The sequence below is a fragment of the Mustela nigripes genome, chromosome 5, assembly GCF_022355385.1.
Source record: "Mustela nigripes isolate SB6536 chromosome 5, MUSNIG.SB6536, whole genome shotgun sequence".
Classification (NCBI taxonomy): domain Eukaryota; kingdom Metazoa; phylum Chordata; class Mammalia; order Carnivora; family Mustelidae; genus Mustela; species Mustela nigripes.
In genome coordinates this window covers 3,555,859-3,571,581 of record NC_081561.1, presented here as the reverse complement: position 1 = coordinate 3,571,581, position 15,723 = coordinate 3,555,859, and the positions used below count along the sequence as shown (strand labels likewise).

Sequence of the window (15,723 nt, the reverse complement as noted above, 5' to 3'; positions counted from 1 at the left end):
GGCCAGGTACTTGTGCTTCCTTTGCCTCAGCTTCCCCATCTGCACAAGAAGGATAATAATACCACTGCTCCATAATGAGCTTGAAAGAATTAAATCCTTATAGCTTTTGAAATTCCTGCTCGGCTCCTGCGGTGAGCCACTGGCCCCGTGGCTGCTTCCTCTTCCCAGAGCCACAGCCCACTGCGAAACTACCTCCCAGAGAAGCCTCTGTGGCCTTCATGCCTGGTTACCTGTTCTGGTTGCAGAAGTCACCCCCGAGGTCACTTTCTTACCAGCTGCATACGCGGCCACCAGCTGCCTATTGTGCTCTTTTCTTTTTGTTGAAAGCAATCGATTTCTCTAAGGTTCAGCTACAATCCTCCTAGGTCCTGGGCTGTTGGTCAGGTTTTTAATTTGCATGGTGCTACTCTGTTATGTACTTGTCAGAAGAGAGATCGTTAAGCTTCCGTAATGTGGCCACTCTGCACATTATCTGAACTAGAAAGCCATTGCTGGGCTTTCTCTGAGGCCAGAAGTCCAGTGAATGCTTTATGGCTTTGTCGTAAATGTAAGTAAGTGGTGGGCATCATAAAACTTCATCCTTCCCTACAGGCACCATCTGGGCTCAGACCATTCTGGAACCCCTGAGGGGGCAGCGCTAGAATCGTGTGTCCCAAGTTGCTGTCACCTGTGCACCCTCTGGGCTGTGTGCGTGAGTTTCCTTAGCCACGCCCCCTGGGTTAGGGATGTGGACTCACTGAGTCCGACTGCCTGCGTGCAGTTAAGCTCTGCTAATTAACAGCTCTGGCATCTAGACAATGTACTCGAACATTCTGTGCCTGATTGTTCTCATCTGTAAAATGGGGGTAATATTACAACCCGTCACAAGCTAGAAAGTATTCAGTACAAGGGAAACCTGCACAAGAGGGCCCGGTGGTTGTAAATCCAGTTCTGGGGAAGGTACTTCGCGATGCTCTTGGCCACCAGAAGAGGGGCCGGATGGCTAATGGGAGTCGGCCCTTATTCTTGTGTCGAAGTCTTCCGGGAGAGCACCCTGTCATCAGTGCAGTTCTGTCTGGTCGGGTGGCCGCAGCTCATTAGACTCCCTGGAGCTCGGGAGCCTCCACCTCCTGGGCCCTGCCTCTCTCCCTCTTCTCCTCTCCTCTCAGCTCACACCCAGCATCCCCGGTCTACCCGCTGGCAGCCCCCCAGACACGTGCTGCTTCATGGCCCTGTGCCTTTTCTCAGGGTCCTGTCCCCAAACACCCCACAGTGTGCACCTGCTCGTCTCCCAAGAAGCCCAAGCATACTGCCACCCTACAAAGTCTCCCCAGCACCCCTTCTTTTTTTTTTAACTTAATTTTATTTATTTATTTGAGAGAGAGACAGAGTGAGAGAGGATGAGAGGGGAGGTCAGAGGGAGAAGCAGACTCCCCATGGAGCTGGGAGCCTGATGTGGGACTCGAACCCAGGACTCTGGGATCATGACCTGAGCTGAAGGCAGTCGCCCAACCAACTGAGCCACCCAGGTGCACCCCCAGCACCCCTTCTTACAATGGCCCACTCTAGTTCTTGGCCCCAGTGTGTCCCATACTATACAGACTTCTCTCCGGATCACTTGTAAATCACGTGTGTTTTCTTCCTTCAGTTGTCTGCTTATTTACGTATAGAGATTCCCTCCGACACTGGAGGACCCTTAGCTTGAGGTCAGCGATGTGGCCATGTGGGGTGCCTCAATGCATATTGGATAAAAATAATTTGGGGACAGAATGTCTGAGCTCCAGAAGAGGCCCACACCCACTTCTTAAACCCGAAGACCATGGCGCACCTTTGCAAATGGTGCGGTCCTTGAACCCTCTTCTACAAGCTTTGCAGTTCTCAAAGGTCCTCTCGGAAGAGACTTGCTCGTTGTCATTTCTCATAAGGGCTGTTTATTTTTCCTTATCGATTTTTAGTTATCCGAAGTCTGGTGTCTTGAGGCACAATTTGGGGGCGACAGAAATGAGTGATAGAGGGTAACAGGGCCATCATGAGTAGGGCAACGTCTCTGAGACCTGTGAGCCCATGTGCCCCCACACCACACAGCACCCTGGTCTCCATCTGTGGTTCTGAAACCTGGGAGGAGGAGCCTCTTCTCCTGAAGGACCAGGGCTGTATGGGTCCTGGAAGGATTCAACGCCTAGATTGATGGGATTTGGGTGGCCAAACATTGGCTTTTTCTGCAAAGTGCAGGGCTTTCCCTTGAAGACAAAGTGACATCAACGAGACATCGCTTTGTAGTTCCCTGGAACTGCCACTCACCTCCCATTCGAGGGCTCAGAACTGTTCACAGAGCATGTCACGACAGTTGTCCCCACCTAGCCCCACCCTGTCGGCAAAGCTTCAGGTAAACAGAGGAGGAGGACCTCAGCTTGCTGAGGGACATGAAAACCCGTGTTCTGGTGGATGATGTTCCTTGCTTGTTTACTTGCTCTGTGCCAGCAGTGCTGGGCACCTGGGGATCCTGGCCCCCCAGGGGTGGAGGTGAGCTGCACGTCTCCTAGCTTCTGCCTCCCCAGCTCTGGGCCCTGTTCTTCATGCATCGCACTCCGTTATGGTCTTGACTTTCAAATTCCGTTCCCTGCTGTGGAGTTTGGTCCATAAACATTTGATGTAAATTATGTTAAATTACTTTTAAAAGGACCCAAACTTTCTCCTGCTGTAGACCATATTTTACACTTCAGAGACCACCTGCAAAACATCTTGTGCTATCAGAGGACTATATGAGCTGGTTTTCTGAGAGGACTTTTAAAAAGATTCTCCCCAAGTGGCTAAGTATATTGGACCACCTGTGACAGTGCCTGGCTGAGGAAGGCAACAGCTCTGTGCTGGTGTTGGCAATGGGGCGCCCTGTCAAAAGGGCACCCCGAAGTCCAGGCAGCTCTCAGGTCCAGTATTGAGGCCACAGCCCTGCGGAGCCTCCCTGGGCCCAGGAGTCAAGGGCCATGGCAGGTGGCCTGCCATGGTGGGGCTGTCCGATGGGGCATCTGGAAATTGGGGATGCTTCTGAGCTGGCCTGGGACTCTCTATCCAGCCTCCCCAGTGTTGTTTATAGAAACCCCTCTGATCCACCCCGGAGTGTCCTGCCATCGCCCAACGGTGTGATGAGCGCACAGCAGTGCGGCTGCTCTGAATGGCCGCTGCCAGGAGGGCTCTGCCCAAATAGGACCTAAAATCTGCCGTAATCTGCCATCAGAGCAGCAGAACCCACCTCTCCATGCTCAGTAACTTGATCAGACTGCTTAGAGGAAGTACAACACAGAAAAAGAGCTTGATTTCATAGTTGTGTGTAGGATCCTGCATGAGCAAATGGAAGATTCACAGTGGGGCTTCTGGAATACTTTAATTAGAGTCTCTCCGGATCCTGCAGGGCTGCCAGGGTTAGCTGTAGTGCTAACTTCTTAGCAACATCAGTCAGGACTCCTTGATACTGTGTAACTGACACTGCGATCACTAGAGCCCAGGCTGGATAGAACAACTTGTGCTTCCCTCCCTGTTAGGGGTGCCCTCTTGCCTCTTGGAAAGTTCGGAGGGAACATGACCACACCTGTTCATGCACGAGTTGTCTGGGGGTGCCCCGGCACGTGGCAGTTGAGGGGTTAACCAGAGCCCTTGCCGGTCCGCAAAGTCTAGGATGTTGATTAATATTGGCCAGAAAAATTGGGCTGGCCCCCTGCTCCAACCGGGCACCCTGTTCTCTTTGATCGACCTGTAAATACTGTCATAAAAGTAAGCTGACAAAATGCACTAAGAGTAAAACGCTGGTGGTTTGTGTTTTGGTTTTTTTTTAAACTGGGACTCCTCGTCCTAACACAAACAAGGACTTTGTTGCTAATAAAACTTGAGACCTGCTGTGTTCTGTGGTCTCATCTCAGAGTTAGCAGGAAGATGAAAATAATTATATCGGTAAGTCCTGTGAAAGCCTTCAAAGGTTTGAAAACTGAAGGTAACTGTCTGGTTGCTCATGTCGGGCATTTTTTTAAAACTTAATCCTTCTATTAATATTTGGTCTTTGTAACAAAATAGAACAGAAGCGCCCCTCCAACAAACTGCTTAAACCTGCTGAAGAGATTCATAGTGAGGGACAAGTTTACACTGATTTCTTGACACGAGGGGTAGGATTGCTGTTCCCATCTGCCACATTTTGAAAATCGTTGTTTTCATACTTTCTCAAAAAAATTTAGACCCCTTCACCTGCACATAGTTTTGCTTCTCTGACTCAGCTTATGACAGCCCTGAGCAGTCACTGGCCTCCACTTCCCATGGGTGGAAACTGAGTGCTACCATCTGTGAAGCTTCCCGGCCCAGGACAGTGGCTGTGGTTTTTTGTTTTTCTGTTTTTTGTAATGATTTTATTTATTTGCTTGTCAGAGAGAGAGAGCACAAGAAGGGGGAGTGGCAGACAGAGGGAGAAGTAGGCTTTCCCCGCCAAGCAAGGAGCCCAATGCAGGGCTCGATCCCAGGGCCAGGGATCATGACCTGAGCTGAAGGCAGACACTTAACAGACTGAGCCGCCCAGGCGCCCTGAGGCTGTGTGTTTTGACACCCTACAGAACCGAAGACCTTCACCCATTTCCCTTCCTGTCTTTGAAGGGTCTTCCCCGAGTCCCTGCGGTGGCTGATGGCCACCCAGCAGTTTGAAGCCGCCAAGAAGCTCATCCTGCACTTCACGCAGAAGAACTGCATGAACCCCGAGAGTGACATCAAAGGTGTGATGCCCGGTGAGTCGCGCTCACTTCACCCCACAACCCCACCCCAATCAGGAGAGGTGCCCCCGTCCCAGACGAAGAGTCCACACGGTCTTTCCAAGCAGCTGCCTTCGCTGTTGAAGTTTCCGTCCCGGTTGGTCTGCAGCTGGACCGGGAATGTGACAGGAATTTAATTAATTAATTAATTAATTAAATTAATCCGCCTTCCAGGTGTTGGATTCAAGTCTAATGCGCCGTGGTGTCCCACCTAGCCTGTCCAGACCCAGACGTGAGGCACAAACCTAATGCATACCCCATCATCTTGGAGTATTTGGGAAGGGTCCAGCCTGAGTCTGGTCCACAGCCAACCCTGAAGGCCAGGTTTATAAACCCTCAGGGCCCTGCCATGGGGCGGCACTGGTCCACACTACCTCTGTCTTCCCAGGGTGGACCTTCAGGGATGCCACTGTCTGTTTCTGTCATGACCTCTTTTTGGGGGCACCTAAAGAAGTAGGAAAGTGAAGTCTTTCTGTAGAGTAGTTTAGATCTGTTTTATTATTTATTATTATTATTTTTTAAGATTTTATTTACATTCAAGTTAGTTAATATACTATGTATTACTCGTTTCGGGGGTCAGAACCATCAAACGTGTGTATCAAGAGCGTCACCAGAAACTAGATCGGGGCTTCCAGGTTAGGGATCTGTCAGTATCACCAGGAAGTTGTTAAAAATCCATGTTCCTGCTGCCCTCCCTTGTACTCAGAGATGCTGCTCCAGCAGATTTGGAGTAAGTTCTGAGAAACTGCACCGTTTAATAAGCACTGGAAGAGGCTCTGCTGGACACGCCCTTCGAAGGTCCCAGGAAAGCCAACCCCAGGCTCTGACCCGCGGCAACAACCCGCCAGTACTGTTGTTATAAATGTCCCAGGAAAATACTCTGTGGGCCCTGCCCAAGAGAAACTATGTGCATCCCCCACCCCCCACCATAATCTGGAATTCTGTCCAGCAGATATTTACTAAATGCCCACAGTGTACCAGGCACTGTTCTAGAGCAGAAGGAAACCAGCAAAGCCTTGTTTCTTCCGTGCAACTTACAGGCAAGCAGGGAGGGAACACAGGGAACAATGGAATGTACGGTCCATCAGGACAGATGCATGCTGTCAGAAAAATCCGCAGAGCGGAAAGAGAGAGGGGGTGGCAAGGGCTCACAGATGCTTGGGGGAGCCAGGCTCCAAGGACAGAGGTAAGCAGAGACCCAACTGAGGTAGGAGAATAAAGGCGTCACAGCTCCATTCACAACAGGGAAGGAACACAGCGGGGAAACCACGCTAGCCAGGAAGGGCTTCTGGAACGGTCTATCCCTTGGTTCCTAGACAGGCTTTTCAGCAGACTGCTGATTCAGACCTAGGGTTCACGGTCAGTAGAATTCCCCAGATGCTGCTGACCAGGATGGCGTCCGAGTCTTGGCCTGGACCCCAACCTGGGAGATGGGCACAGCAAGCCTGGGCTGCCCCCACCTGTAGGGCTGGTGTGGTCTGCCTTGCACTCTGGCGCAGGCTGAAGGCCTCAGGAAGCCTGGAGCCCTTGCTTTACTGGAATAAAGAAGCCCATGAGCCAGGTCTGCTTTTCATGAAGAGTACTGAGTGCCGGTGCTGTGCAAAGGGGCACCTGGGGTTCCTTTTTATCCAGTGACAATGAGAATAGGTTGATATTCACATGGTGCTTGTATATCAGTCACTTTCCCAAATGATTTGCAAATACTAACTTAATATTTAATGCCAAGCGCTTTATATGTATTCACTTAGAATACTTCACCACAGCCTTACGAGAGAGGTACTGTAATTATCCTGAATTGTGGATGGGAGACTGAGGCACAGAGAGGTGAATTACCTAGGTGAAGGTCACACAGCTAGTGAGTAGTTGAGCTGGGACTTGAACTCCTTAAGTCCAGCAGAAGCAGCTCCACTCTGGTGCTCTGCGAGAGGAGGGGGAGCTCACAGACAGAGACACCATTGTCACTGGAGAGAACGAGCATTGAATTAATTTCCCCTTTGGGGGCCATTGTTTGCTCATTTCAGAAAGCCCACGCCATCTTCCCAAACTCCTCAGCCCCGTTCATTAGCTGGTTAATGCTCTTAAGTCCTACAGTATAATCTGTTTCTGGCGTTTCCCTAATGGAATCACCGCATTCCATTTCTTTCTGGTTAAAATACTGTCTGGGAAAATCTTGTTTTCTCAATTCTAATTATACTGCTTCATTTTCCTCCTATTTTTGGAAAGTGGTAGGAAATCGTTTTTCCTTTCTTTGCTTCTGAGTTTTGTGGCAGTCCCTGCAGAAGGCTGACACGTGGGACATTGCCTGCCTCCCGAGGGTGGTCATGGCCCCCCACTGCTGGGGACACACGGTTCCCATCTGTCTCAGACCTCTGCTCACTCCCCTCCGTCAAACGCGTTGATGCCAGTGCCGGGGGGAAGGCAGGTGTCCCTTTCATCAGAATTGGCCACTTCCAGCTTTCAGAGGCTGCTTTCTTCTGCTTGGAATCTTCTTCCCAACACCTCATCTCATCCACCTACCAATCCCTGTCCCTTACCTGGTCTACCTGCCTTGTCTCCCTCTCGCTGCCCCTCCCCTCACACTGCCTGCTCGGAAATCCCTCAGCAGCCTCCCAGGGCTAGATCCCCATGACCTTCAGTGAAGCCGCTCCAGGACCCTCTCTCACCTCTACTTGCCTCTCAAAGACTCTGCAGCCTGCATTAGGCTCTCAAAATGCACCTCAGGCCTCCCCTCTGCAGGGCCATCCCCACCCCAGGTCTTCCTGGGAGACACACTGCACCTGCATTTCTTGCCAGAGCCTTGGTGAGGTCAATCATCACATCACCCATGTTTGACAAATGGGGCAGCAGGGCCCAGACAGGCTAAGTGTTGGGGAGCGCTGCCGCCTGCTGCTGATGTCCCGTCATGTGGAAGGAACAAGCCCCGTGCAAGAAGCGGGTGTCCTCTGTCCTCAGGCATCAGGCCCTCTCTGGGCAGCACCCCCAGAGAAGCCCGGCAGGCCCAGCATTGGTGGGATGGGAGATGGCGAGTCCCCCCATCAGGCCTCCGTGGGGCTTCACTCAGCTCTTTTCTGTGATTGAGCTTGGATTCTGCCCTCTCCTGCCCCGCTTCGTCTGGTCGGGCTGGTCAGAAACTGAGGGGAGAAGCAGATCTGTGCATCCAGCCACCACCGCGTCCCCAGGGTTAGGTCACTTGCCCACAGCCCCAGCACTAGCAAGTCAGCCCTGGGCCGGCTGACTCGGGCGCCCTACTGCTAACCCCGCTGGCTGCCGACTCCTCCTCCTCCGGGCTTCAGGCCAGCAGCGGCCACGTGCCATGACAGGCAAGTACAGAGGTCAGCGCTGCCGGGTCACTTGTCCAAATGTGGGGTAGATTTTAAAGAGGGAGCTATCTGAGGTGACTTTGATAAGATCCCTGGAGGCGTTCTCCGAGGCTGGCTCCGGAACCACTGATCCTAATGGCCAGGTGCTGGCATTGCTAAAGCCCCACCTAGGGGAAAGAAGCAGCGCGGAAGAGACAGCAGGTGCTTTCTGGGCTTTTGAGTTCAGGCTCCGCCTGGGCTCCCAGCCTCAGAGCTGCTGCCTTGGAGCCTGTAGGGCCTGCTTTTTGGAATGGTTCCGGCAGCCAAGGGGGCTGCCGCTCCTCCTTGTGCTCCTCCTCCTCCTCCTCCTGCCCCTTCTCCTGCTCCTCCTCCGGCTCCTCCTCCTGCTACTGCTTCTCCTCCTCCTGCTCCTGCTGCTCCTCTGCCTGCTCCTCCTCCTCCTGCTGCTGCTCCTCCAGCTACTCCCGCTTTTGCTGCTACTCCTGCTCCTGCTGCTCCTCCCCCAGCTCCTCCTTTTTCTCCTGCTGCTCCACCTCCTCCCGCTACAGTTGCTTCTCTTCCTCGTGCTCCTGCTCCTCTTCCTTCTCCCCCTCTTCTCTTTTTCTGTTTCAATAACGGGTGTTTCTCCAGCATCCGCAGGAACGTGTTAGCAGTGCACACAAGTGTAAGAGCAAAGCCAGTTGCTCTCACACCCGCTCCCAACAAATGTGTTTTCCCTGCATCTCTGAGGCCTGAGTGACCTGCCACTGCCTTCTACCTTGCTCTGTGCTATCCTGGAGAAGCATGGTTGGACCCCTCCCGTGGATCTCTTCAGTCTGTTGAGGTCATGACTGCTGTGTGTCTGTAGGGACACGTCTCCTTCTGCAGCTGGGGGCAGGGGGACACGCCAGAACCACCTGGGTCAGCCAAAGTACTGGCCAGGAAGGGCGCCTGTCCCCTCTGGCAGGGGGACACGCCAGAACCACCTGGGTCAGCCAAAGTACCGGCCAGGTCTATGCGGGGCTGCACCCGCTTCCTTTGTTTGGTCCTTGTAACGATGCTCCAAGACAGGGCGCTGCCCCACTTTCCAGCCGAGGAACAGAGGCACAGAGCAGCTTTCCCAAGGAAGCTCAACAAAACAATGAGCACTGGGATCCTGCCAAGGTGTGTCAGACCCCTAGCTGCATCGCAGGTGAGGCTGTGACCTGACAGGTCCAGCTGAAATGTGCCATGGCATGGGAGGGGAGGGCATGACAGGGGGTCAGAGAGCTTGGGAAGAGAGCCAGGGAGAGGAAATGCTTCTAACAGTCCCAGCCTTGATGCTTCAGTCTGGCCAACTCGCATCCCCTCTGTACTCCTGTGCAGCCACGTCCAAGGACTTGAGGATATCCCAGCTTTCGGTCTGATGACCGGAGAGATAAAAAAAGTCCTTTGATGGTTCTTAAGACTCAGAGCTGGGGGATTTTGTCCCAGAGACACAGACTTCATGCTGAGGAAGTTTTATGTTGTTGTTAATAGGCCAGTGATGTGTATAACAGAATCAACATATCAATAGTCCCCAGACAGGTTAATTTCATTCTGTTTAGAATAATGCAGTTACCTCTGTAGATTGTGGTCAGTTCTGTAGACCTTGGGCTCTCCAGTTTAATGTTATTTTAAAAAACAACAGCAACAATAAAACCCACCACTCAGGTCAGTCAGAGTTGCTGTGGCTTCTTTAAATATCTGTTTCAGACAATAATGTATTAGCAATTAGGTGTGGGCCACGTTACAAAAAAAAAAAAATTATATGAACATTCTAACAGCCATTTTCTTCTTGGGCAATTTCAATGGTGAACAAGTGTGGCTACTGTAGTTGATTCCTAATGAGTTTGATTTTTTTTTTTTTTAAGATTTTATTGATTTGAGAGAGAGACAGAGCGTGAGCTGGGGTGGTGGGGGAGAGGGAGAAGCAGAGAGAGACGGAGAAGCAGACTCACCACTGAGCAGGAAGCCCACCATGGGGTTCGATCCCAGCACCCCGAGATCATGACCTGAGCCAAAGGCAGATGGTTAACCAACTGAGCCAGCCAGATGCACCCCTCCTGCCCCCGATCCCCTGCTGACAACTTTTATAACAGTGAAGATACTCAGACCGTTGGATCAAACTTTATCTGTTAACCGTACTATTTCCATGTTCTTTAAAAGTTTTGTAGTATTTTAACCAAGGGGAAAGGCTGTTTGTAAATCAAATTAGCCTATGTTTGCAGAGGGGAAATAAAGATTTAGAAGACCTCAGGAGCTGGAGGGGATCCATGGATAGATAGCTGACGTGCTATCTGTTCTGACTTGTACACAGACCTCAATTTTGCATCTAAATAGGGGAAGAAAGAAAGTTCTGGAAACACAGGTGGCATAGCATCCCTCAGACATCGAAAGACTTTTCCTTCTCCCTTCAATGCCCCAGCTGGGGACACTGATCCCTCCTCCAAAAAAAAAAGTTGTTTAAATAAGTAACTACTAAGTCCTCATGGTTAAGCTACATATTTTCCTTACAAACTAATAAGGCTTGTGTCCTTTCGGCCATGGGATGGCAGGAAGGAGGTACAAGAGGAGAGTTGAAGTGGGGACGTCCAGGGGTGGGAATGGCCCCAAGGAATACCAGAGAGCACTTCAGTCGCTCAGTCCCCTTTGCACACGCTGCTCTAGGGTCTCTCCTGAGGCAGTTCTCTTTCTTCCAAGCTCGGAAGCCTTCCTCAGTAGACTGGGCGTTCCCACCCATACTGCTGCGTTTTGGTTGGTTGGTTTGGTTTTCTTAGTCAACTTATTTTGGACTATTTTTAGGTTTACAGAAAAGTCGCAAACCTAGTACAGAATTTCTAAATCCCCTGCACTCCGTGTCTTCTATTGTTAATGTATCACCACAAGACCTTTGTCTCACTTGAGAAACTGCCACTGGTACGGCATGGCTAACCGACCCCAGCCTTTCCCTGGATGTCACCAGTCTCTCCATTAATAACTTCCTGTCCCAGGATCCCATCCAGGATCACACTTCCTGGTGAAGCCTCCCTAGCCTCCTTGGGTCTGTGCCTTATTTCTCGTGGCCTTGACCGTCTTGAGGAGCAACGGCCACCCAACAGTGGGTCAGGTCTCCTTTTACTTTTTGAGCTCAAGAGTAGAGAATGACTCCCTGACGACCTGCAGGGAGGGGCCTCAGAGGCTAAATGTGGGACATTTCTGCTCCCAGAAGCGCAGGGAGACCCTGAAGGCTGGGGCATTTCCTTGTTTTGACCTTCCCCGTGAAAGTGCCATGTCAACACCCAGGTTTCCGCAAAACGCTTAACCTTGTGAATGTGGCATTGGAGTCCTTTGGAGTCTGTTCAGAACAGCTTTCAGAGCTGGTCTGAGCCTCGTGAGAAACTCTTTTTCATCACCTTGGAGTTGGTCACATCACTGAGCAAAACACTGTCTCGCTCGGGTTGCAAATAACTTTGTTCACCGAGACGTACACATACACACGTGTGCATACGCTTATGTCTGCCCTTCTGAAGCACATGCCCTTCTCTACACTCACACGTGTAGTTCTCTTTTGGAGATCGCTGCCCACTAAGTTAGGGAGCTTGAGCTTCTCCTGGCCTCTGAGCAGCGGGTGAGGCAGACAGATCAGACCTTGGACGGGAAGGAACTGCTTATTTTCACATGGCCAGAACCTGATCGGTGCCTCCATAACCTAGAATGTCACTGAGTTTTGAGCTCAGGCAGAGCGGAGTGAGTCTTCCCTGATGACTTATTTGTGCGGATCCTGCCTCTCTGGCGAGAAAGGTTTCATAGTGGCAAGGGACACAGATGGCGTGCCATGGCTCCCCTCCGGCCCCCACGAGGAAATTTGAAGTGCAAAGCTAGTGTCTCTGTGGATATGTTTTCTAACCTGAGGGCCAGACCCTGTCTCCTGGCTTAAAGAAAAGAAAAAAATTGTTTCCCTTGTCATGATGCCCACAACTGGGAACATGCGTGAGTTCGCCTATCCGGGGTCCTGCCGAGAGGTCACAGGCTCTCTTTCCCTGCAGAGCTGGAGAAGGAGCTTTCCCGGAGGCCCAAGAAAGTCTGCATCGTGAAAGTGGTGGGAACCCGGAACCTGTGGAAAAACATCGTGGTCCTGTGTGTGAACTCGTGAGTCACAAGAGGGACACGGAGAGGGGAGGTGTCCGGGAGAGGCTGGGAAGGAGAGGGGCTGGAGGAGAGAACAGTGGGGCCCTCCTCCTCCCAGAGCTGGATCCTGAATTACAGCCACGCGGGGGCCTTTGGCCAGCCCAAAGAGCTTTGCTCTTTTGCTCTTTACCAAGAGGCCCTGGGTTGAGCCCCAGTATCAGTGTTACCAAGAAGGTCTTTCTCATTTTGACCCACAGCTTAATAACCCCACCCTTCCCTGACCACACAAGGTGGCCTTCACTCAGGGTCAGAGGTCACCTAAGGTGCGGTGGGGTGTTAACCCCCATTTGGTGTTAGAGGCGATGGTGGCGGGGGAAGGCGGGGGGCAGTTACGCACTCAGCTGTGAAAGGCCTCAGGACTGTTGTCCAGGAAAGAGGCCCGTGGTCAAGGCTCTGGTCCAACCGTCCCCACAGCTCTTTCTATCAAAGCAGCGCCATTTAATCGGTTCTCAATATTGGGGTTCCTACTTAATACCCTTGTCCTACATGCGGGGGGACAGAGGCCCTAGGCACACAGTGGGTCAGAGCTGGAGCCCTGATGCCTCAGCCTCCCCACTCACAGCCAGCTCTGGACCCGGCCACCATGCCACTATCCACAGACACTAGCTAGTTAGGCTAATGGGACCATTAAAAACGGAATGACTTCTCCAACTTTTAGTTTGGGGGAAAAAACACAAATTGTGACATAAAGGAGATGGCAAGTTTCCATTTTAATGCTGCTGCTTTGGGGGAAGGGGGATGCCTCTCTCTGACCTTGTTCCCTGCTGTGGTCAGAAGACTGCCTTCCTACCAGAACAAAAAGGTAGATTTCCCTGAGACCTCGCTAGGCTGAGCAGCAGAGAAAGTCATCTGGGATCCCCAGAGAGGAACCGAATCTCACCAGTTGCTTGATGATAAAAGGACGACACCACCAGGCCCTCTGCCGAGGATTTCCCACGTGGAAATGAGTTCATTTGGCAAGCGGCAGCCTCCTCCGACGGGGGCAGGGGTCTGTTGCCGTTGATCTTGACGCATCCTCATGGTGTGATAAAAGCACTTTGATTTCCCCAAAGCACGGAAGAGGGGTTGGGAGAGAAGGAAATTTTTAGCTCTGGGATGGCTGCCGAGGGCTGACATCACCAGTGAGCTCTCACGGCTGCCCTCATGGGGCGCCTGCACCTGCAGCTTCCCATGGCGGTGGGGGTGGAGGCCCCGGTGCGGTGCGTTCAGAATCCCGTTTCCTTCTTCTGCCTCCGGCGGTCCGGACACACATGTTCCAGCAGGTTTATAGGATTCTCTGGAGGAAGGAAAGAAAGAGGCTTGACCCAGGGCAAAGGAAGGGGAAGAGTGTAAGTTAAGAATGGACACAGAGTCTCCAGGACCAGACGTCTTCACCTGGCCTGACTTGTACAGCTTTCCCAGGGCGTGTGTGTCAGTAGCAGCAGGGTTAAGTCGGTAGTTCTCTGGACGCATCCCCAAGTTTGCAGAACCCCGAGGGCTGAAGGAAGAGCCGAGGCCCAGACAGGCAGGATGTCTTTGAAGTTGTCCGCTCAGTTGACTGGTGCAAGCTGCTTACCCTCCTTAGGCCTTTTTGCCCATCTGTGAAATGGGTCTGACAGGAGCTCCTGGGTGCCCACATGGGATGAACTGAGTTGAGGCATGGGGAGTGCTTTGTCAGGATGGATTTGTTCGCTGGTGTTCGAACGGAAGGCCTCGCTGCTTATGTGGCCCCGCTCTTCTGCTAAAGGGAGGTGAAGGAGAGCGAGCCACCCCCCCCACCCCACCCCCCTGCCAAGAGGGGCCCGCTCTGGTCATGTCTCTGAAGTCCCTCTGCCTCGCGCCTGGTTGTGCACTCACTCGTGGCGAGCGTGTGTCTTCCGGGACATGCTGAGTTGCCGCTCTGGGTCCTGGTCACTGAGCCTTCCCGCCTTTGTCCGCCGGCCCACCGCCCCCTCGGCCGTGCGTCTCCCCACAGGCTGACAGGCTACGGGATCCACCATTGCTTTGCCCGGAGCATGATGGGCCATGAGGTGAAGGTGCCGCTCCTGGAGAATTTCTATGCCGACTACTACACCGTGGCCAGCATCGCCCTGGCGTCCTGCCTGGCCATGTGCTTAGTGGTCAGGCTCCTGGGGCGCAGGGGCGGGCTGCTGCTCTTCATGATTCTCACCGCCCTGGCCTCGCTTCTGCAGCTCGGGCTCCTCAACCGTGAGTGGGTCTGGGGAGTGGATGGGCCGGGGTGAGGAGGGGGGCGAGCGTGGGGGCGGGGAGCTGGCCCGTGACCAAAGCGTATTGGACAGAGCTGGGTGAGACTGGAGAGAAGTTTTCTGTGACCTGAGCTGTTACTCCAGAATCAACAGCTTGAGGAAAGTGCCTTGGGCAGGACTGGAATGACCATGGTGACTGCCCTCGATGGAGTGTGCCCTGTGCTTCCCCCTCACCCCCCCTACCCCCGCCCTGGGGCTGGAACTGGGAGCCTTCCTGGCTACAGGTCATTCCCTGCAAGGGAGGCCCACTGAGTCCTGGTGGTCCAGGCTGTGTCTGTCATAGGTCACGTGAGGAGAAGAACAATGCACTCTTTCATGGGACAACAGGGGCCGTTTGACCCCTTGAACTGGAATACTGCTTTTCAGCAGCTCCTCCCAAGTTTATCAGCTTGTGTTTGGGCCAGAGAATTCCTCAGTAAATGCTAAAAATAACACAGAAAAACTAGGGAATCCATGCGGCATACTTGACACGGCTCCTCGCTCTTCATGCATGGAAATAGCACCAGGCGTCCCTCTGACCGGCCTGGAGCGAGACCCCGAAGAGCCAGGCAGCTGAGCCTTCTCTCACTAGGCATGGAGCTCCCTGGGCAGGCTGGGTCCCTGCGGGGAACAGAGGCCACAGATCACTCCCCTCCTGCACAAGGAGAGCCCACCTGAGGGTTGGGACTTGGACTCGAGGCCTATCCAGGTGCAGCACAGACCAGAGCTGCTGACCAAACAGAAAGCCTTCTCCTGCTCCGAGGTGGGAGAGTCAGTGTCCGGAACAGAAGAAAAAGAAAAAACTCAAAACTTTCTCAACCTCGTTGTGCAAACTGGATTAAAGAATAGCTCCTTTCAGCCTTGGGAGCAATTTCCCTAATCTGGTCCTGTTCCTATGCATTCTGCCTCTTGCTGGGAGACAGGTCTTATTTTCAGCTGTGACAAATAAGGAAACAGAGAAGTGGTGTCTGTCCTCTGGCAGGGGCCGCCCAGGCTACCCTTCCAGGGAGCCCTGTGCAAGCTCCTGAACCTTGGGTGCAGGGAGGGGCAGCCCCTTGGGGGTGTCACAGGTGCCCTCCTTGTCCCTGAACAGGAAAGCTCCAGGAACTAGATGCACACAAGAAGCCGTGAGCCTCAGGGCTCAGAGCACACGGAAATGCTGCCTGAAGGGTCTGTCCCTGCGGTCCTTGCTGCTCCCTGCAGCACAGACCAGCAGTGACTCGGGGAGAATTGTTCACAAGAAATTAA

At 52.7% G+C, this 15,723-nt stretch overlaps 2 protein-coding genes across 3 annotated transcripts in view; one reads left to right on the top strand and one right to left on the bottom strand.

The window, feature by feature from the left end:
• SLC22A23 (solute carrier family 22 member 23) overlaps nucleotides 1-15,723 on the top strand; it is a 171,196-nt gene that overhangs the window by 138,799 nt on the left and 16,674 nt on the right. For both annotated transcript variants that reach the window (XM_059399355.1, XM_059399354.1), the window contains exons 5-7: nucleotides 4,612-4,739; nucleotides 12,109-12,211; nucleotides 14,205-14,437. In XM_059399355.1, coding sequence (XP_059255338.1) covers nucleotides 4,612-4,739; nucleotides 12,109-12,211; nucleotides 14,205-14,437 — 464 coding nt within the window. The remainder of the gene's footprint in view (nucleotides 1-4,611; nucleotides 4,740-12,108; nucleotides 12,212-14,204; nucleotides 14,438-15,723) is intronic.
• The window catches only part of PSMG4 (proteasome assembly chaperone 4), a 35,986-nt gene continuing 33,223 nt past the window's right edge, over nucleotides 12,961-15,723 (bottom strand). Inside the window, exon 3 of the mRNA XM_059399357.1 lies at nucleotides 12,961-13,526. Within this exon, the coding sequence (XP_059255340.1) occupies nucleotides 13,456-13,526 (71 nt within the window). The 3' untranslated portion in view covers nucleotides 12,961-13,455. The remainder of the gene's footprint in view (nucleotides 13,527-15,723) is intronic.